The sequence below is a fragment of the Dermacentor silvarum genome, chromosome 7 (genome assembly GCF_013339745.2).
Source record: "Dermacentor silvarum isolate Dsil-2018 chromosome 7, BIME_Dsil_1.4, whole genome shotgun sequence".
Lineage (NCBI taxonomy): Eukaryota > Metazoa > Arthropoda > Arachnida > Ixodida > Ixodidae > Dermacentor > Dermacentor silvarum.
Genome location: NC_051160.1, coordinates 129,635,754 through 129,656,538, shown reverse-complemented (window position 1 = coordinate 129,656,538; position 20,785 = coordinate 129,635,754). Strand labels below are relative to the sequence as shown.

Genomic DNA, 20,785 nt, shown 5'->3' with positions numbered 1-20,785 from the left:
AGAACGTTAAACCTTAAAATATACAGCATGCCGGATAAACATTATGGGTCGTTAGCAGTTCTGCGCATGCACGTTTTGAACCCGCTATTCTGCTAACACCAGTATTCTGCTAAACATGCTGAACTAAAACTGTCTATTGTCAGGAGCAAAAGTAACAGAGCCCCCAGCATTTTTCAAACTATCGGGCATCACTTGACCAAGCAGCTAATGCTCATTCTTGTTTAAGGTGTACTCATACGGCAGAAAAAACGTTAACTAGAAACGGCAACACCATCTTTGCCAGCTGATGCAAAAATAGAACTTAATACCTTAAAGGGACACTAAAAGATTCACTAAATCAGTCTAGATTAATGAAGTGTTCTTGAAAAACTACATTTTCGTTGATTTTGTAATAAGGATACAGTGGAATCTCGATGATACGATCACGGCTAATACGAATTCCCGGATGATACGAATTTTTCTGAGGTCCCGGCCGAGCCCCATTACTTTGCAACGTGCTAGAGAGCGATTGTTACGAATTGATTTTCGACCCGCGTCGGTTGATACGAATAAACGCCGCCCCACCGACGGCCGCGAAAGAGGACAGCGCGCAGTCACGCGCATTTTCCCTTTTGGTGCGGAGGCGCGGACGCGGCGCCGGACAGTGCGGAAGCCGCGACTGGGCGCAAGGAGTTTGAAGCGGTGGCGCTTTTCTTGCTTTTGTGTTTTTCTTCTTGTCTCTTCGCTCGCTGCGGCGGCCGTGCTTCCCCACGCGCGGCTGCCGCAGCAAGCGTAGGTTCGTGCGGTCTATCGCTTCAACGGAAACTGAGCGGCGTAAGCACAGCGCATACAAAGGTCAGAGCCGTGTGGAGATCGCTTTCAAGATACGGTGCGCGCGACAACACCGACAGCCGGCACAGGCTGTCGGTGTTGGAGAGGCCGGCACAGGCCTCTCCCTCTCTCCCGCGCTACCTTCCCGCTTTGTTCCTTTTGCGTGGGGAGATTGCGTCGCCAGTTACCCTTGCGCTCGGTTGCAAGATAGTAGTAGTGATTTTATTGAAGAAGAAAATGACGCTTATTTCTGCTGCCCAACAGGGAGCACAGCGCAGCGTCAAGGTTGCAAGATACGCATTTGGCGCCGCAGCACAGCGTCGCCCTCCCTCCCTCCCATGCCCCCACGGCCTTTCGCGCAACGGAAGTCGCGTTTGCTCTCCGCTGTGCGTTCGCTGTCCGTGAAGGCGCGCGTCCCCCGCGTGCTTTCACTCGCACATACGGCGCGTGGTGACGCCTTTATCGCCCTTGGACTCGTGCTTCACGTCTCATGCTCCTCCTCCGCATGGCCCTCGTTGATCTCCTCTCCCATCGGTGGGCCTCGTGCTCGCTACTGCCCTTGTCGGCAAGATTTTCTCGCGGAAGCAGCAATTTCGTCTCACGTGGCTGCACAGTAAGCGGTATGCATATTGACACGTATACATGTTTATCTTTCACCAGTGGCCACTTCCACCGGCTAACAAATGTAAAATGTTATCGCTCAGCGCAGGACGCGCCTGTATCAGAAGTTTCTAGAACGTTATCGATGCTTCTTTCCGTTGCCTGTTTTCATTGACGCTTATGTTATCTGATTGTATGACCGACGCAAATTGTCTAGAACTTTCTGGAAGACCCTCGTGCATCAGGGATTAATCTGGAACCTTCGATGACTCAGGTATAAAAGCCGACGCGTTTCGCCGCTGATGAGATTTTCGCCGACCGCCGACTGTGTTCGCCGCTATCGTTGTGTTTTGAGTGTAGCTTGCTTTTGTGGGCACAGGTTCGCCCAATAAAGAATCAGTTTCGTCATACACAGTTTTACGACTGTTTTCTTCAGAGTCACTGCTACGTGACATTTGGTGGAGATGCTTTTGTGTCCATGCAGCGGACGCCCCCGAAAAGCCATGATCCAAGCCCGAACCCCGAAGAGAGTACCAACGTTGTCCCGGAGCATCGAGCTAGCCTCAGGCTACAAAACCAACCCCCGGAGTACGGACTTCTTCCCGAGAAGACCAAGAGGACAAAAGTCACGACCTCGGCAGCAGCTACCATGACAGCCCCTGCGCCAACATCTGCAATCGTGATGCAACACCCCAGGGAGCCGCCGACTTTCCGCAGTTCGCCATGTGAAGACCCCGAAAGCTGGCTGGAGGCATACGACCGGGTCGCTGCGTTCAACAAGTGGGACTGCGACGACAAGCTGCGCCATGTTTACTTCTCGCTTGAAGACGGCGCCAGAACCTGGTTCGAGAATAGGGAGCGTGCACTAACAACCTGGGACCTCTTCCGAGCCGCATTCCTGGACACCTTCATTAGCGTCGTCCGTAAAGAAAGAGCTGCGGCCTTGCTGGAAAACCGTGTACAGCTTCCGAATGAGAGCATCGGTATGTACACTGAAGAAATGACTCGATTATTCCGGCATGCCGACCCTGCTATGCTAGAAGACAAGAAAGTTTGCATGCTCATGCGGGGAGTTAAGCAGGAGCTATTCACCGGACTTGTGTCGAATCCACCAACGACAGTCCAAGACTTTCTCTCGGAGGCTACGACGATCGAGAAAGCACTGGACATGCGCAACCGGCAATACAATCGTCGTTCGACGCCACAGTACGCCGAAGTCCAAGGATTCTCCCACGACCTACGAGGCACCATCAGGGCGATAGTACGTGAAGAGCTGCAGAAGTTGCTACCGTCGTCGCAGCCTCAAGTTGCTTCCATCGCCGATATCGTGCGGGAGGAAATCCAGCAATCACTGGATTTCCTCCCGCACCCCAGCTAGAACTTCCCGAATCACCGCAACCCCAGCCGGAAGCGATGACCTACGCCGCCGCCGCCCGTCATCGAGGCCCCCCTCCGCGCTCGCGCCAGGGCCCCATAACGCCGCAGTTCCGTCGTCCACCGCCGCCGCCGCCGCCAGCACGCCCGCCCGTCGCCCAGCGCAGCTACTCAAGGAAGACAGACATTTGGCGCGCCCCCGACCACCGCCCGCTCTGCTATCACTGCGGGGAAGCCGGCCATGTCTACCGCCGATGCCCATACCGCGAGATGGGCCTACGAGGGTTTGCCGTCAACGCGCCGTGTCCACCGCTTGGCGAGCGACCACGTGACATCGCCGACTACCTCGCCGGAGCCCAGTGGCAACCACGACGACCCTCACGCTCGCCGTCACCGGGCCGCTACATCTCGCCGCATCGCCCTCAGTACATCGGTTCCACCCGGGGCCGATCTCCAAGCCCTTACCCGGAACTCTAAAGGCAGCAACCGATGGAGGTGCGGTTGCTGTACGACGCAATGCCGAAGATCCTCCGCCGCCGCTGCCGCCGCCGCCGCCGATTCGCGAATCATCACGACGAGATATCAGCATGCCGCCTAGCAATAGCCTTGACAGCACTTCGCCGCAAAAAGAAGCCCTTCCGACGCGACGTAGCAGAGCAAGCTGACACAGCCGTGATCCGACGCGACGATTTAACCGCAACGCCAGACGCCGGTCTACTGATCTAGACGTGCTCATCGATGGCCATAACGTCACCGCTCTCGTCGACACTGGAGCTGACTATTTCGTCTTCAGTGGCCCGTTCGCCGCCAAGTTGAAGAATGTGAAAACAGCCTGGCAAGAACTCGATATCCGGACAGCGGGAGGCCATCTAATAACGCCGACTGGAATCTGCACAGCGCGAGTCACGGCAAACAACCGCACTTACCCGGCGAGCTTCGTAATCCTGCAACACTGCTTCAGGGATGTCATCCTAGGCATGGACTTTCTCAACACGGTGCAGTCATCGACTTAAGGTCCAAGTCGATAACTCTTTCAACGCACAAGGCGATACCACCGGATACAAGCATAAGTTACCATGCCTTGAATGTGCTTGAAGAACAAGTCACCGTTCCGCTTCGCTCCAGCGTAATGATTTCCGTCGGTACCGAAGTGCTTGCAGACATGGAGGGCGTCATGGAGGGCGATCATCACTTACTGCTCGACCGTGAAATTTGCGTCGCTAGAGGCATAGCTGAGCTACGTGCAGGGAAAGCAAGGGTGATGCTCACGAACTTCAGCCCCAAATACAAGCACATTAACAAAGGCACCACGGTCGCCTACATCGACGAAATAGTACAAGCCAGTAGTGCTTTCGCCTTCACGGATTCCAGTGCACCTGCAACGACGACTACAGTATCTGAACCAACTTTCGACGTCAACCAGAACCTTCCCAGGCATAAGAAAGAACAGCTAAAAGCTCTGCTCCTGCAATACAAGGACTGCTTCTCGTCAAAAGTTCGACAAACCCCTGTCGCCAAGCACCGCATTATAACGGACAAATATGTCCGCCCAATCCGTCAGAGCCCGTACCGAGTTTCGGCACGCGAACGTGAGGCCATAAGGCAACAAGTCGACGAAATGCTACGCGACATCATCCAGCCGTCCAAGAGTCCGTGGGCGTCCCCCGTGGTGTTAGTGAAGAAGAAGGATGGAACCCTACGTTTCTGCGTCGATTATCGTCGCCTCAAGATCACGAAAAAGGACGTATACCCCCTCCCATGGATTGACGACGCCTTGGATCGACTCTACAACGCAAAGTATTTTTCATCGATGGACCTCAAAACCGGCTACTGGCAAATCGAAGTCGACGAGAGGGACCGGGAGAAGACTGCCTTTATAACACCAGACGGATGGTTCGAGTTCAAGGCCATGCCGTTTGGTCTTTGCTCGGCACCTGCGACTTTCCAACGCGTCATGGATACAGTACTGGCAGGCTTGAAGTGGTACACTTGCCTCGTCTATTTGGACGACGTCGTTGTGTTTGCCTCAAGTTTCAAAGAACACCTGCGGTGCCTTGAAACAGTTCTTCAAGCAATCAAAACCTCCGGACTCACGTTAAAGCCAGAAAAGTGCCGCTTCGCATATGAGGAGCTCTTGTTTTTGGGCCACGTCATCAACAAGTCTGAAGTGCGCCCCGACCCTCAGAAAACTGCGGCCGTCTCCAACTTTCCTCCGCACGCTGACAAGAAGGCAGTGCGTAGATTTCTTGGACTGTGCGCCTATTACAGGCGCTTCGTCAAGGATTTTTCACGGATCGCTGAGCCACTGACGTATCTCACGAAAGCCGACGTCGAGTTCAAGTGGGAGACGCCGCAAGTCGAAGCACTTGAAGAATTGAAGCAACGCCTGCAATCGCTGCCAATACTTGTGCATTTCGAAGAAAACGGCGATACGGAAGCAAGCAGCGTAGGACTCGGCGCCGTGCTTGTGCAGAGGACTGACGGACTAGAAAGGGTTGTAAGTTACGCTAGCCGGTCGCTATCGAAGGCGGAAGCAAATTATTCCGCAACAGAAAAGGAGTGCCTGGCCATCATCTGGGCTACATCAAAGTTTCGCCCCTACCTCTTGATTGCCAGGCCCTTTAAGGTTGTGAGCGACCTCATGCCTTGTGTTGGCTAGCTAACTTGAAGGATCCTTCAGGTCGCCTCGCACGATGGAGTCTGAGACTTCAAGCATTCGACATCACCGTCGTTTACAAGTCCGGGCGAAAGCACTCTGACGCCGACTGCTTGTCTCGCGCCCCCGTCGAACCGCCGCCACAGGACGACCAGGATGACGACACTTTCTTGGGACCCATCAGTGCCGACGAATTCGCCGTACAACAGTGAGCCGACCTGGAACTAAGGAGCCTTGTAGACTACCTGGAAGGCAAGACCGTCATTGTGCCGAAGGTGTTCAGGCGCGGATTGGCGTCGTTTTTCTTGCAAAACAACATTCTCTTAAAGGAGAACTTCTCGCCTCTCCGAGCCAACTGCCTCCTCGTGGTACCCTCAGCATTGCGTCCAGAGGTTCTGCAAGCTCTCCATGACGACCCAATGGCTGGACACCTCTGTTTTTCCCGCACGCTCGTGAGGATACAAGAAAAATACTACTGGCCTCGCCTCTCTGCCAACGTCGCCCATTACGTAAGGACATGCCGAGACTGTCATCGACGCAAAACACCGCCGACAAGGCCAGACGACGTTAGGTACTTTGTTACTTTGTTATTGTTTCTTGTTTATTACGCATGGTTTTGTTTTCGCTTTTGCGTTAGTTTGTTCCATCGGGACGATGCTTTTTAAGGGGAGGGCATTGACACGTATACATGGTTTATCTTTCACCAGTGGCCGCCTTCCACCGGCTAACAAATGTAAAATGTTATCGCTCAGCGCAGGACGCGCCTGTATCAGAAGTTTCTAGAACGTTATCGATGCTTCTTTCCGTTGCCTGTTTTCACCGATGCTTATGTTATCTGATTGTATGACCGACGCGAATTGTCTAGAACTTTCTGGAAGACCCGCGGGCATCAGGGATTAATCTGGAACCTTCGATGACTCAGGTATAAAAGCCGACGCGTTTCGCCGCTGATGAGATTTTCGACGACCGCCGACTGTGTTCGCCGCTATCGTTGTGCTTTGAGTGTAGCTTGCTTTTGTGGGCACAGGTTGGCCCAATAAAGAATCAGTTTCGTCATACACAGTTTTACGACTGTTTACTTCAGCGGAGTTCTATGGGAGGGTAAACGGGAGTCGGAAAAGGCCGCGTTGTTGCCAGTTCTGCACTATAAACGGTTACGTTATAAGTGGTCTATACTGTAAATGCATTTTACTTACGTGTGCCTGAGTGAGTTCACCTCTCTACTCTTTAATTTAGCTAGTTTTAATTGTTTCGATGATACGAATTTCGGCTAATACGAATTTTTTTCCTGACACCGTGAGATTCGTATCATCGAGATTCCACTGTATTAGTTGAATATTAGAACAGAAAGGGAACCCAAAGTTCTTTTTTTTTTTTCGAATTTCGTGCCACCACTTCAGGAGATGTGCGTCATGTGTGACATCATGGATTTCAAAGTACTTTTCCAAATTTCGGCTATTGTGGTTCAGTTAAAGTTCTTGAAACTTTCCAGGTTCAGCCTTAGGCTCTTTTAGAATACAATATGGTCCACTTGTACCATGAAAACATTTGACTAGGCCCATGCTGTGAAAATTTGTGGTGCCGCAACGAGCAGTTGCGGTAACTTCAAGGCAGTGTTGCTACCCGTCTTGTTTTTCGTGTCTTTCCTGGCTGACGAAACATCTTCGCACGATAAGAGCGGCTCGTATTTTTGTAGTGCAGAAGGGTAATTTACTAACACACCTCAAATAATTTTTCTCTTGAGTTAGCGTGCCTTTAAAGGAGGATTTCATTACTTTTGCATGTGAGGATGCATATGGCAACAGCAAGTATTCCCATTGGTTAAACAATGGGTTAATAATGTTGTGGCAAAATCAGTCGGTTGCTGGAGGCAGACACTTGAGGAACGTGTTCTCATTTGGGACGTGCAGAAGCTGCTTGGAAGCAGCCTGCTGGTGCTGGCCAACAAGCAAGACCTGCCGGGGGCCATGCCTCCCGACCAGATTGCCGAGGTATGTGATCCCCTGCTTGCTTGGATGTAGTGCTCTCGCTTGGTCTTAACTCTTTGTGTCTGGTTACAGAGACACTCGAGACAAATGCCATCAAATTAACCTGTAGCATCACTGATGGCAACAGTCCTCATTGCAAAAATACTTTTGCACATTTAAATGTAAGTTTCATTTCAAGCACAAGCTGTGACTTCTCTGAATGTAGAGTATTGCAATAAGACTGCTTGAGGAAAGTGCGATGCTGCGATCGTTTATCCACCGTTGGAATGGAGGTTAGTATATGGGGTTTTACGGTGGCAATTATGATAACAATGGAGCCCAGCGACAGTACACACCTCATACATGACACGTGTCATATATTAGCATAGTTTGATACTCATTACAGATGAGTTCTGCTTGGACTTTTATTTAGGCACGGCTGTTCAATTTAGGCATATCCACAAAATCGCAGATGTTGGAGCTCTCTGCCATCGGCAGCCTTCACTGGAAGATGCTTGGCTGCAGCGCATTCACGGGCATGGAGGGACTGCTGGACGGCATAGACTGGATGCTTGACGACCTTTCCCGGCGCCTCTACTACATGGACTGAGCCGGGGCACGCATGTTTGCGAGACAGAAACCGCCAACTTTAGCTCTCTAGTTGGCCGGTGTTCCTCATCAGTCAGTGGACCACAGTGGCTTGTCACCAGAAGCATGCCTCTTTGCTCAGCAGATGGGTCGTAATGCTGCGTTTGCTGTGCTCTGCAAGTGCTTTCCCATCTGCTTGGTTTGTGAAATCAGCTCAATAGCTGATAGTCAGTGTTGTCTTTTGGCAGATGTGAAACACTGACATTGTCATCTCACAGATAACAAAAACACGAAGACACTGAAGAAGAATGAAGAGGTAGTGTTAATGTAAGTGCATGTTCCATAGAGGCTGTGGAGGTATTGTTGATTATTTGTAGATTACTTGTGCATTACTTTGTGTCACTGATCACAAGACCTGCACCAAAGGTGCCGCTTCATGAAGGCAACTTCGTGTAGTTTTTCTGAAAGTGACCTGTCTTCCGCACCTCCAGAAATGTGCAACATGAAAGGTATGCCAAGCTGAAATGCACTGTGTATTGTTGTGGGTGTTTTATTTTCACGTTTGATGCTCATTAAACTTTGGAGGTAATCTAGTGTGTTTCCTTTTACAAGGTGTGCAGTCCACACCTTTGCCATCAACTTGACCATGCCTTTGCACTTCCCGTCTCATCGTATGGTGTTGGGCTGCTGAGCACGAGGTCGCGGGATCAAATCCCGGCCACGGCGGCCGCATTTCGATGGGGGCGAAATGCAAAAACACCCGTGTAGTTAGATTTAGGTGCATGTTAAAGAACCCCAGATGGTCCAAATTTCCGGAGTTCCTCACTACGGCGTGCCTTATAATCAGGTCGTGGTTCTGGCACGTAAAACCCCATAATTAATTTAATTAATTAATTAATTATTCCCGTCTCATCACTTCCCATCTCCTTAAGTCTTTTCTCATGGAAGAAGGGCCGCTCCTGGCCCCAGAGCCTATCTACCATCCTCTGTTAAGATTTTACCAGAACAGTTAACAACCTAGAACAACGGCCAAAAGGGAAAGAAAGTGCCAACTGACAACCAACGTTTGTTTATAAATGGGAAAAAAGAAAAAAGAACAGTGAGACTGATACCAAATGTAACAGTGGTTGTTTCACAGGCTGTGGGCTTGTGTCCTGTTCCGCTTCACTGTGCATGTCGTCTTGTCACCTGTCTAGTGCTGCACTTCTGCACAGTGAAACTTTTCTGAAAGGAGACGCTTGGGCAGAGCAATTGCCGGCATGCCTTGCAAAGCTACATCTGCCTACAACAAACTTCTCATAGATTTTTAAAAAAATGAATGGTTATATCACAAGCTATATCTACCGACAAAGCTAAAACGGCCTTGCAAAGCATGACGTGGGGAAAAGATGGAATAACAGTCGATTTAATTAAAGATGGAGGAGATATCTACAATGGATCACATCCATGTCATCAATCAGGTAATTGAGAAATCTGCAGAGTACAATCAACCTCTATACAGCTTTCATAGATTATGCAAAGGCATTTGATTCAGTTGAGATGTACCAGCAGCCATAGAGGCATTGCGTAATCAAGGAGGCATACGTGAATATCTTAGCAAATATCTACAAGGATTCCATAGCTACCTTGGTTCTCCACAAGAAAAGTAGAAAGTTACCTATCAAGAAAGGGGTCAGGCAAGGAGACACAATCTCTCCAATGCTATTCAGTGCATGCTTAGAAGTATTTAAGCTCTTAGACTGGGAAGGCTTAGGAGTGAGGATCAACGGCGAATATCTCAGCAACCTTCAGTTTGCAGATAACATTGTCCTATTCAGCAACAATGGAGACGAATTACAGCAAATGATTGAGGACCTTAATCGAGAAAGTGTAAGAATTGGGTTGAAGATGAATATGCAGAAGACAAAGATAATGTTCATTAGCCTGGCAAGGGAACAAGAATTCAGGATTGCCAGTCAGCCACTAGAGTCTGTACAAGAATATGTTTATCTAGGTAAATTACTCACAGGAGACCCTGATCATGAAAAGAAAATTTACAGAAGAATAAAAATTGGTTGAAGTACATACGGCAGGCCTTCCCAAATCCTGACTGTCGTTGAAAAGAGAAGTGTACAATCGTTGCATTTTACTGATGCAAGCATATGGGGCAGAAGCTTGGAGGTTAAGAAAGAAACTCATGGATAAGTTAAGGACCATGCAAAGAGTGATAGAACGAAAAAACTCAGTTTTGCCTAAGAGGCGAACCATCGATTGCAATAGCAAATGCGTAGACAGCTATACGAAGATAGTAGTTTTATTGGCCGTATAAATTGCAAACATTAGCTTCCTATCTAAATTAACAAGCATGGTGTCAGAGCACACAGGCAAACATGCAAACATCACACTCGATGACCGCGGACACTTGCGTGAGGAAGCGCGACGAGCGAAGTGACTTTCGTGCTGTGTATCGCTCTATGCAAACAGAGCGGTTCACAAAGGTATGAGCCGCCGTTGCACCTAGACTCAGCCCCCGACGCAGATCGCTTTCAAGATAAAGCGCGCGCAATGCGCACTTGCTCCTAGAGTACAATGCCCCCCCCCCCGGGGGTCTTGCGACGGAAGACGGCGGGTTTCCTCCCTGCATTCCTCCCTTGCGCGCGCTTTCACTCCCACCTACAGCATGCGACGACGGTGTTATCGCCCTTGGACTTTATACGGAACATTACGACCCGCTTAAACAGCTCCGCTGTTAAAATGTGAAACGACCCTAATCCTTGACTTTATTAGGTGTCTGCTAGTGGCACTCGCACCTCGCGTTGGTGTAGCCTGGTGTAGGGCGGGAAACCGCCACGCAGAGGAGCGGGCAAAGGAGGGCGTGACGCGTAGCCGCCTAGCGGACGGCACATGAAGCGCACCTCCGCCGCTGACGTGCGAGCATATAGATAGTTAGCACATACGTCATCGCGGACGCCATCTTTAGGTACCAGTAGGTCGAGAAGCGGCGTAATCAAGAAACATGACAGCATTACAGCACGAGAGGTACGTCTTGCGTCGAACTTCAAAGCGATAACAGTGATAAACCTGTGAAAAACAGTCAACGTCAAAGCGATAAGAGCGATAACAGCGATAAACCTGTGAAAAACAGTCACCGTCAAAAAGTAAAATAGAGTGCGCGTGATAAGACGGTGCACTGACGTCATCGTATCCGCCATCTTTAGGTACTAGAACGGTGGGAGCTGCCTCGGTGACGTCACATGAAAACTATCTATAGCAAGCGCCTGCGCGCAGCTGGCGCGCGCGCGCGAGCGACGGAGCAGGTGCACGCCAGGAGAGAAGAAGCGAGAGCGGAGAGAGTGACGTGACGCCTCCGATGTGTGTGGCTGTAATTAGCTTGTTTTTGTTTTAATTAGTAATGAGCCGGCACCCCTGGTTTAAGTGTGACGTCACTTCTGGTCTTGGAGTTTGACGGTAGCCTGTACTGATGTGGTGGGTATCTAAAGTGTACGATTGTGTGCTTTGGGTGTACGGCAGTTAGACATTCCCCTTTTGTTTCTAATTATTCTTGACACCAAATTAGCTCTTTACTGTACTAAATCCGTGCTCTGATGTCGTATCATCAACCATAAGTAGAACCATCGACATCTACCTGTTTTGATTTTTTTATTATTTATTTTTAATTTCGTCCCACCTCTGTGACAAACCGGAAGTCGGTCCCTAACCGTAAGTTGCTGCACAATAAACAAGGGTGTCACTCAGTGCTCGTGGCACTAATAAAAAAAAATATGCGGATCCCACGCACTGTGGGAATCGATGTAGGCTAAGCTTTCTATACTGTTTGCTTTGATTGACGATAATTATTGTTCTGCATGTCGCTTCTGGCCATGCTGCTCAACACGCTGCTCGTCACCTACGGCCGCCACGCTTTGTTCCGCTTGTTGCTTCTGGTCATAGTGCTCACGACGCTCGTTGTCCTTCATGGCCGCCACGCGTCGTTGCCTTGCCTCTCGTGTTCGAGCAAGCATACATTCGATCGTGGTCTGCACCACGTTTAGCTGCGGAGCGAAGACGCTCCTGTTCCCCGCGACGCTTCTTTCGGGCCGAGTTGTCCTCGACGCTGAGTGCACGTTTTTGAGCCATTTTGCTGGCGCGTTTACGAGCCTCTGCACATGTGGCCTGCACGCTGTCGAGACGGCAGCTTCAAGCGCTCTTCAGGCTATGGAAGATTATAAGTTTTGTTTACATCACGGCTAGCCCAGCACGTGCACGACTTCCACATCCCAGCACCTGCATTTTAACAGCGGAGCGGTTTAAGCCCGCGGTAATGTGTGGCGCCCACGGTGTAAGAATGCCACCTGCCACTGCGTTGCCTAGCAACCACCTCGCGGAGCGTCGCGCGCTATGCTGGGAGAGAGAAAGAGAAAATGAGAGCGAGAGAGAGTGCGCGCGTCTCGCGCTATGCTCGGGAGAGAGAAAGAGAAAATGAGAGAGAAAAATTGTAGCAGCACCAACGAGGCAACGCGCAGAGGTGCTGCTGACGTCATCCGCGCTTCTCCGTTTCCCCACATGAGCGCCGAACGCTCGTGGTGTCCGTGACTGCTGCAGGCGCCTCTGGTGGTGTCCGTGACTGCCGCAGGCGCGCAGTGACGTCATCCCGGCTAATCCCGGTGTGTCGTCTGTTGCGCGCCGCCCATATACTGTGCATAGCTTTTGCACCACTTCCCCTACGTGTGCATGCTGCTGCGAGCAGCGTAAATAGCAGCGGCCGTTGACGGTCGCATGCTATCTAGGAAGATAATGGCGGCCGACGGAGTACATGTCGCTACTTAAAAAAGAGCAGGAAATCTAGGGACTTCAGTGCAAACTACCTTTTTTTTTGTCGCATAGGAAAGCAAGGTTAGCACGCGCCATACGCACAAGCTGTGAAACGCTGCCGCCAAGGCCGGGATGCGTAAATGCGCAGAGGCGAGCTTCATCTGGTGATGATGCAAGAAACCTAGCGGCACGCGCGAGCCAGTTAACAAAGCAGCAGCGCCTAGAAAGCCGGGATAAGAGGCAAAGAAAGCTTCGCTGTAACATGCAAACCGAATGTCTGCGTGTTTTTGTTTTACTTCCTACCGTAGCAAGAGATCTGTACTTCCGTTTCATCTGCTTATTTCCACATCGTGCAGTAGCGCGTGCAACGAAACTATGTCTCATTTTCTACCGTGTTCCAGCGCACGATCATGCTCTGTGATCCGCTTGCGTCTGCCTCAGTGTTCGTGTAGCACCGACTTGTACCGCTAGTCAGGTCTCCGCGTGCACATTTTGCGTGCTGCGCGAAACAAGACAAACGCACCAGCTGTTCCACAAATTCACTGACGATTGCGATGCTGCCTAGTGCGAAATTTGAGCGCAGCTCTATACCTGTTTTCATTTCGCGATATATTGGCTGGTGCAGGCAATTAAGCTGTCTTGTGTGGCACGTTGCAAGCGGAGCGAAGTGTGGCACCACTGCCTCGCTATCTGGAGATCGCGAGAGCCAGCGCGTGGGTGACGTGTAAGCGCGATTCACAGCAGCTGCCGCCGACATAGCCCCATCTTCCAATATTTCTTCCTACACACTACTCATATATACTGCCACACTACTATCACGAATTCTAGCCAAAAAAAGGTTTTTTTTTAAGGACCCCAGTTGCCAGTCAGTGTTACTTTCTCCGCCTGAATAAGATAGTTGCTGCTTCTGCTGCCCCACAATTGTAGAAAATGGGAAGTACTGTTGACGGGCTGAGCTCACATGCGGCTGTTATGATTATAAGCATGTAGAGGAACCCAGCCCATCCATGGCATCAAGGGCATAACCATCAGTTCTTGATGCAGCAGTTCTGCAAGATGAACACTGAGCAAGCACTATGCGCATAGCTACGGAAGATGCTGTGCCCATTGCAGACGCAAAGCCTCATGGAGAGAGAGAAAGAAAGGGAAAGACAAGCTGGTTAGCCAGCGTAAGTACTGGCTGGCTACCCTGTGCTGGGCAAAGGGAATAAAAGGTGATAGAAGAAACAAATAAAAAATTGAAGTAAGAAAGAGGCATTGCTTTGGACAGTGATGTGGACATGTGCGACATAAAAGCTTCTGTTGCGGATCTTGGTGAACACTGCTGTTCGATCTACCACGTGTGTTGAGGCAGTACAGCACCTGGAAGTAGAGAAGGCCACTCCACGCGCTCCTCTCCATATCTCGTACAATGAGATAACAGGTGGTAAAACAAAGTTTACTGCGCCCATTCCCTTTTCTGTTCACGCCGGCGTTCTTCAGACCGTACAACACGCGGCCTGCCCGTTTCATAGAGCACAACTGAGGAAAGGGTGCTACATAGAGAATGACGTCAGGAGCCAGAAGGCACTAGTTTGAATACGCTGGATGGCGTACACGTGTATGGTGTGAATGTAGACATGGCCGACGCGGGACAAAATGTATCTGCTCTTATAAGCTTATTTATTTATTCAAGGTCCTCACAGGCTCCGAAGTGGAGTATTGCATTAGGGGGGTTAGAAAAGGTTAAACAATGAAAAGGAATAAGAATCTTGTTATATAAAGTGGCATCTCGATGATACGATCACGGCTCATACGAATTTTCGGATGATACGAATTTTTCTGCGGTCCCGGCCGAGCCCCATTACTTTGCAATGTGCTAGAGAACGGTTGTTACGAATCGATTTTCGACCCGCGTCGGTTGATACGAATAAACGCCGCCCCACCGACGGCCGCGAAAAAGAACAGCGCGCAGTCACGCGCATTTTCCCTTTTGGTGCGGAGGCGCGGACGCGGCGCCGGACAGCGCGGAAGCCGCGACTGGGCCCGAGGAGTTTGAAGCGGTGGCGCTTTTGTTGCTTTTCTTCTTGTCTCTTCGCTCGCTGCGGCGGCCGTGCTTCCCCACGCGCGGCCGCCGCAGCAACCGAAGGTTCGTGCGGTCTATCGCTTCAACGGAAACTGAGCGGCGTAAGCACACCGCATACAAAGGTCAAAGCCGTGTGGAGATCGCGTTTAAGATACGGTGCGCGCGACAACACCGACAGCCGGCACAGGCGCTAAGTACAAGAACGCATTTGTTGGCAGAGTAGGAGCCCCCCCCACTCCCTCCCTCCAGCACTACCTTCCCGCTTTGCTCCTTTCGCGTGGGGAGATTGCGTCGCCAGTTACCCTTACCCTCGGTTGCAAGCATTTGGCGCCGCAGCACAGCGTAGCCCCCCCTCCCTCACTGCCTTCCATACCCCCACTGCCTTTCGCGCAACGGAAGTCGCGTTTGCTGTCCGCTGTGCGTTCGATGTCCGTGAAGGCGCACGTCCCCCGCGCGCTTTCGCTCGCACATACAGCGCGCGGTGACGACTTTATCGCCCTTGGACTCGTGCTCCACATCTCATGTTCCTCCTACGCATCGCCCTCGTTGATCTCCTCTCCCATCGGTGGGCACACCTCATGCTCGCTACCGCCCTTGTCGGCGAGATTTTCCTGCGGAAGCCGCAATTTCGTCTCAGGCGGCTCCACTGTAAGCGGCATGCGTATACATGGAGTTCTATGGGAGGGTAAACGGGAGTCGGAAAAGGCCGCGTTGTAGCCAGTTCTGCACTATAAACGGTTACATTATAAGTGGTATATACTGTAAATGCTTTTTACGTACGTGTGCCTGAGTGAGTTCACCTCTCGACTCTTTAATTTAGCTAGTTTTAATTGTGTTTCGATGATACGAATTTCGGCTAATACGAATTTTTTTCGTGACCCCGTGAGATTCGTATCATCGAGATTCCACGTACATAAATTCACCAAAACGGCACTTAAACAATAGTTAGTGATAAAGGTCATTTCCAGTTTATACAATTCAGGCTGGAGTAAGAAATTTTTAAATATACAGGCAATTCAATTTAAAAGATGTTCACATGACATATTTCCATAATCAATTTGAAATCAGTATTTAAAATGTGCACTTGTCTAAAATTCACGTGATTAACAATATTAGCTAATGTGTCAGGAAGATCATTCCAATATTCAATAGCCTGTGGCAGGGCGGATGAATTAAACACGTTAGTTTTGCCAAAGAGACGTCTCTCTTCATGTCGGTCTACTTACGCCGCAGCACACCTGCTTACTTAATCAGCTCATGTTTACTACAATTCATATTGCTACCAAAGCCGCTCACCTTACTTCGTATGACATTGCTGTGTTGCTATCGCATGCATTGCTTCGCCCTTAGGGCGAAACTGTGACATTTTTTTGTTTTAATTAGTAATGAGCCGGTACCCCTGGTTTAAGTGTGACGTCACTTCTGGTCTTGGAGTTTGACGGTAGCCTGTACTGATGTGGTGGGTATCTAAAGTGTACGATTGTGTGCTTTGGGTGTACGGCAGTTAGACATTCCCCTTTTGTTTCTAATTATTCTTGACACCAAATTAGCTCTTTACTGTACTAAATCCGTGCTCTGATGTATCATCAACCATAAGTAGAACCATCGATATCTACCTGTTTTGATTTTTTTATTATTTATTTTTAATTTCGTCCCACCTCTGTGACAAACCGGAAGTCGGTCCCTAACCGTAAGTTGCTGCACAATAAACAAGGGTGTCACTCAGTGCTCGTGGCACTAATAAAAAAAAAATATGCGGATCCCACGCACTGTGGGAATCGATGTAGGCTAAGCTTTCTATACTGTTTGCTTTGATTGACGATAATTATTGTTCTGCACGTCGCTTCTGGCCATGCTGCTCAACACGCTGCTCGTCACCTACGGCCGCCACGCATTGTTTCGCTTGTTGCTTCTGGTCATAGTGCTCACGACGCTCGTTGTCCTTCATGGCCGCCACGCGTCGTTGCCTTGCCTCTCGTGTTCGAGCAAGCATACATTCGTGGTCTGCACCACGTTTAGCTGCGGAGCGAAGACGCTCCTGTTCCCCGCGACGCTTCTTTCGGGCCGAGTTGTCCTCGACGCTGAGTGCACGTTTTTGAGCTATTTTGCTGGCGCGTTTACGAGCCTCTGCACATGTGGCCAGCACGCTGTCGAGACGGCAGCTTCAAGCGCTCTTCAGGCTATGGAAGATTTTTTATGCAGACGTCTTGGTGAACGGAATGGACGAGTTTAAGGTTAAGGAAAATGAATGCTCACTGAACTATTTTGTGCAATAAATAGAGTAGCAAAATAGTTCGACATTCTTCTAAAAGTGGGAGTGTTAGTGCCATCTTGATGCTTGTTCCGCTGAATGTATGCCATAATCTGACGAAACGAGCTGCTCGGTTCTGAATCGCTTCAAGGTCATTGATTAGACAAGCATGGTAAGGTGACCAAATGGGCACAGCATATTCAAGTTGAGGGCGGACAAATGTTTGACATGCTAGCTTGCGAGTATTTTGAGGAGCACCGTAAAGATTATGCTTCAGATAGCCAAGTGTACGCGATGCTTTTGCTATAATTGTGGCGATACGAGTTGACCATGAAATAGTTGGTGCAAGATGGACTCCTAGATACTTATACGAGGATGTGCTGGAAAGAGAACGGTTAAGTGTGTAGTTAAATGAATTCACACGTTTACGACTAAAGGTAATCAACTTGCATTTTCCTGTATTTAAAGTCATTTGCCATGAGGAACACCAATGAGAGGTTCGATCAAGGTCTTGTTGAAGAGTGATGTGGTCATGATTCGCAGTCATCCGCATACAATCGAATTGTCGATGAAATACCGGAAGGTCGTTTATAAAAATCAGAAATAAAAGTGGACCCAGTACGCTACCCTGAGGTACACCGAATGTAACATTAGACGTATCAGAAGAGTTTCGTATCAGCTTAATATTGTATTTGAACCCAAGATATTACTTATTTTTGCAAGTTGGAGTGCTTGAAGTCTGCTTCACCTCCGCTGTGGGTCGGCCCGGGATTGCACCATCTTCGGGATCGGCAAACATTTTTGGTCTGTGGACATCGATCGGCTGGAAACTAGCCATATACAGCTTCGCTGTAAAAACGCCATTTCTTTGTTGGTACGGTACATACTGTTTTCATATTGTTACGGGGATGTTACTACTCTGCTTGCGTGTATATATATATATTGTAAATACATTCTGTCTATACGCCGCACCTCCACCAATATGTTACGGGGATGTTAGGAATAGGCAATGTACTTACAATATATATACAAGCAGAGTTAATGTGGTTAAGATGGCTGACCAGCAACAACATGCAGCAGCCAGCATCTCGTGACCTTTTATCTTTTTTTATCCTTCCGTAACAGTATGTCACCGGTCAACTTCCACCAGAACGTTGGTTGCCAAGCACGATAATCTTAGAACACATTTGAACAGAATAACTTTAATGTGCGTGCACAAAAATAGTTGACTGTCCATTGGCACTCCAATACGCACCTTTCGTTTATATCTCAGTGTGATCGTGAGTGCAGAGTTCATTGCCGTGCACTCACTGGAAACAAAATCTTCTGAACATACACGCGACGAAGCTGGTGGCGTCAAGTCCTTTCTGTTTATGCTGGCAATCCAAAGACGACGCTTGTATGCAACCACAGTGACAGAGTCCACGGAGTCACCGTGGCTGAAGATGCACTTCACATTTGCCTTTGAAGGTTACTTTTGGAGCCGAATACAGCACAGTGGTGACCTGTTGACCTTGAGTCATCAGACAACGCAGGAATCGGAACAAGTTAGAATCGCACTAATTCGCAACACCACCACTACCGTTCCAAGCTGCTGCTGGGAGAAATGGCAATCTGCACATACCAGTGCAAGGCGAGAGGCATGGCACGCTGGTTCGAGGCTACATTCGTCCTTGCCCATAGAATGCTCTATAGTTGTACGAGTAAAAGGATGGGGGCAGCGCAAAATAATGGGAGGTTGGTCGCAACACCTCTCCCCCGTAGCGTCCCTTCAGAGCTGTCCTTGTTAACCACATTCAGAGAGCCCGTACGTCTGGCCTGCCGGTGCCATCAAGACTCATTCAGTACTGCTGCTACGCTTATCCAAAGTGGCACAAATGCACCAGAGCATCTCTTTGCAGTGGCATAAAGAGTCAAGGCAGCCAACAGCTGGAAACCTGAATAGAATGCTCTTTTATTTCACATACCCAAAAAAGACCCCCTTGTCTCTGCTTGTTGCAAAAAAGAAACAGAAAAATAAATATAGTACAGGAAAATACTCTTGGGCCGGTTGTTGCGGTTGGCAGTGGCAGTTGGCCCCCAGGTTTTCACACTTTGACCGGCTCGTTCTTCAGCATTGCTATGCTGCTCTTGAGCAGTTGAACCTGCGCCTGCATGGAAAAAGTTGACATTTTGGTCAAGCCTCGATGTAACAAAGACAGATGCGACAAATTATTCGACACAACGAAGTAAATCTGATGATCTTTTCACCAATATCGGCATGCAGCAAATATAAGTTCATAATGAAGTAAATGTAAATGTCTTTCACCAATATCAGCGCGTAGTGAATTTATGTTCATAATGAATATCGAATATAACCAAGGTATTATTTGTGTTGAACGCGCACCTTCAGTATAATGGAGTTCGGCTGTCTTTTTAATAGCATCAAATTCCAAAGAGGAACGTACCAGCTTTCGTAGCGTGCCTTTTAGCAACAATAAGATAATCGAACCTCCCTTTCACAAAGCGAGATATAGCACGATAAATGAAACTGCACTTGAAATCTTCATAAAGATAAAGATCCACACATTTACCTATTTACACGCAAATAATGCAACCACAAATGTAATGCAAGGGGGGACTTTCGGCCTCAGAAATAACACACACACACACACACACACACACACACACACACACACACACACACACACACACACACACACACACACACACACACACACACACACACACACACATAATGTTACGATTAGAATGTGAAGTGATGCCACAAAAGGAAGAGGAAACTACGCATAAAAGCAAATGCCCTCAGGTCTGTATACATTGTCACTGCAAACTGCTGTTGCAAAATACAGTGAAGAGATGAGCGCATGCACAATTCACTTGTCAGTGTTGGTGGGAATGGTGTCACCCTCCATGCCACCAAACTTATTGGACAGGCAGCACTTCAGAAGTGCCTGTGGTACAAATGTGCGTATGTTGTGTGTTCGCACATAGCTGCGTGCGCGGTAACGATCGTGGTTATGCCTGCAGGTATAGCTCAGTGAAGTTTGAAGCAGAAAAAGAAAAGTACTTTATATTGCTGTCACAAGCTTGAAATAATGCAAGGCACATTCCGAGGGAAATAACATTTGGAAAAAAAAAAACTCGCTATATTTAAGCAAACACAGTAACACCTCCTATTAAGTAAATAAAATTGCCCTGCCAATAGATATACAGACGATGTCTGTTAATTCAATCCCAACCCAAGGTACTGGGCCTGCGTCCATACATTTATGAGCCTTAACTTGACTCTTGTGATGTGACCCAGTGGTGACTAATACCAGCAGCTTGTCTTCCTCGCGCTCAGGGTACATTCATAGTTGAACACTAGCAATCTCCTGTCACAAACACCTATTTACGACCTGCCCCAGGATTGATGTAAAGCAATAACAGGAGCTCACAATGAATTGAATTACGACAGCCCTTCAACCAATTCTAACGTACACTTTTTTTTCTGATAAAATTTGTCGTAAGATGTTTTGCGCAATGCAAACCAATATGAAACCAAAACCACACAGGAAGTGTTTGGAAACAGCCTAGCCAGCATCATCGCCATTGGCATCACAAAATGGCGACCATGGATGGTGGCGACAGAACGAGTCCTTGCATAGCATGGCAACGACAATGCACTGTTTTCAGTCGGA

At 49.0% G+C, this 20,785-nt stretch overlaps 2 protein-coding genes across 7 annotated transcripts in view; one reads left to right on the top strand and one right to left on the bottom strand.

Annotated features, from left to right (window-relative positions):
* LOC119458434 (ADP-ribosylation factor-like protein 2) overlaps window positions 1-8,603 on the top strand; it is a 139,045-nt gene extending 130,442 nt beyond the window's left edge. Inside the window, exons 4-5 of one of the 2 annotated variants that reach the window (XM_049671207.1) lie at window positions 7,351-7,431; window positions 7,880-8,603. In XM_049671207.1, the coding sequence (XP_049527164.1) occupies window positions 7,351-7,431; window positions 7,880-8,017 (219 nt within the window). In that variant the 3' untranslated portion in view covers window positions 8,018-8,603. The remainder of the gene's footprint in view (window positions 1-7,350; window positions 7,432-7,879) is intronic. The other variant, XM_037720271.2, reaches the window with a different exon arrangement.
* LOC119458432 (sorting nexin-6) overlaps window positions 1-20,785 on the bottom strand; it is a 160,894-nt gene that overhangs the window by 103,979 nt on the left and 36,130 nt on the right. For 4 of the 5 annotated variants that reach the window (XM_037720268.2, XM_037720269.2, XM_049671204.1 and 1 more), the window contains exon 13: window positions 19,037-19,252. The exons of the other annotated variant lie outside the window; for it this stretch is intronic. In XM_037720268.2, the coding sequence (XP_037576196.1) occupies window positions 19,190-19,252 (63 nt within the window). In that variant the 3' untranslated portion in view covers window positions 19,037-19,189. Of the gene's footprint in view, window positions 1-19,036; window positions 19,253-20,785 lie in introns of those variants that run through there. 5 annotated transcript variants of the gene reach the window in all.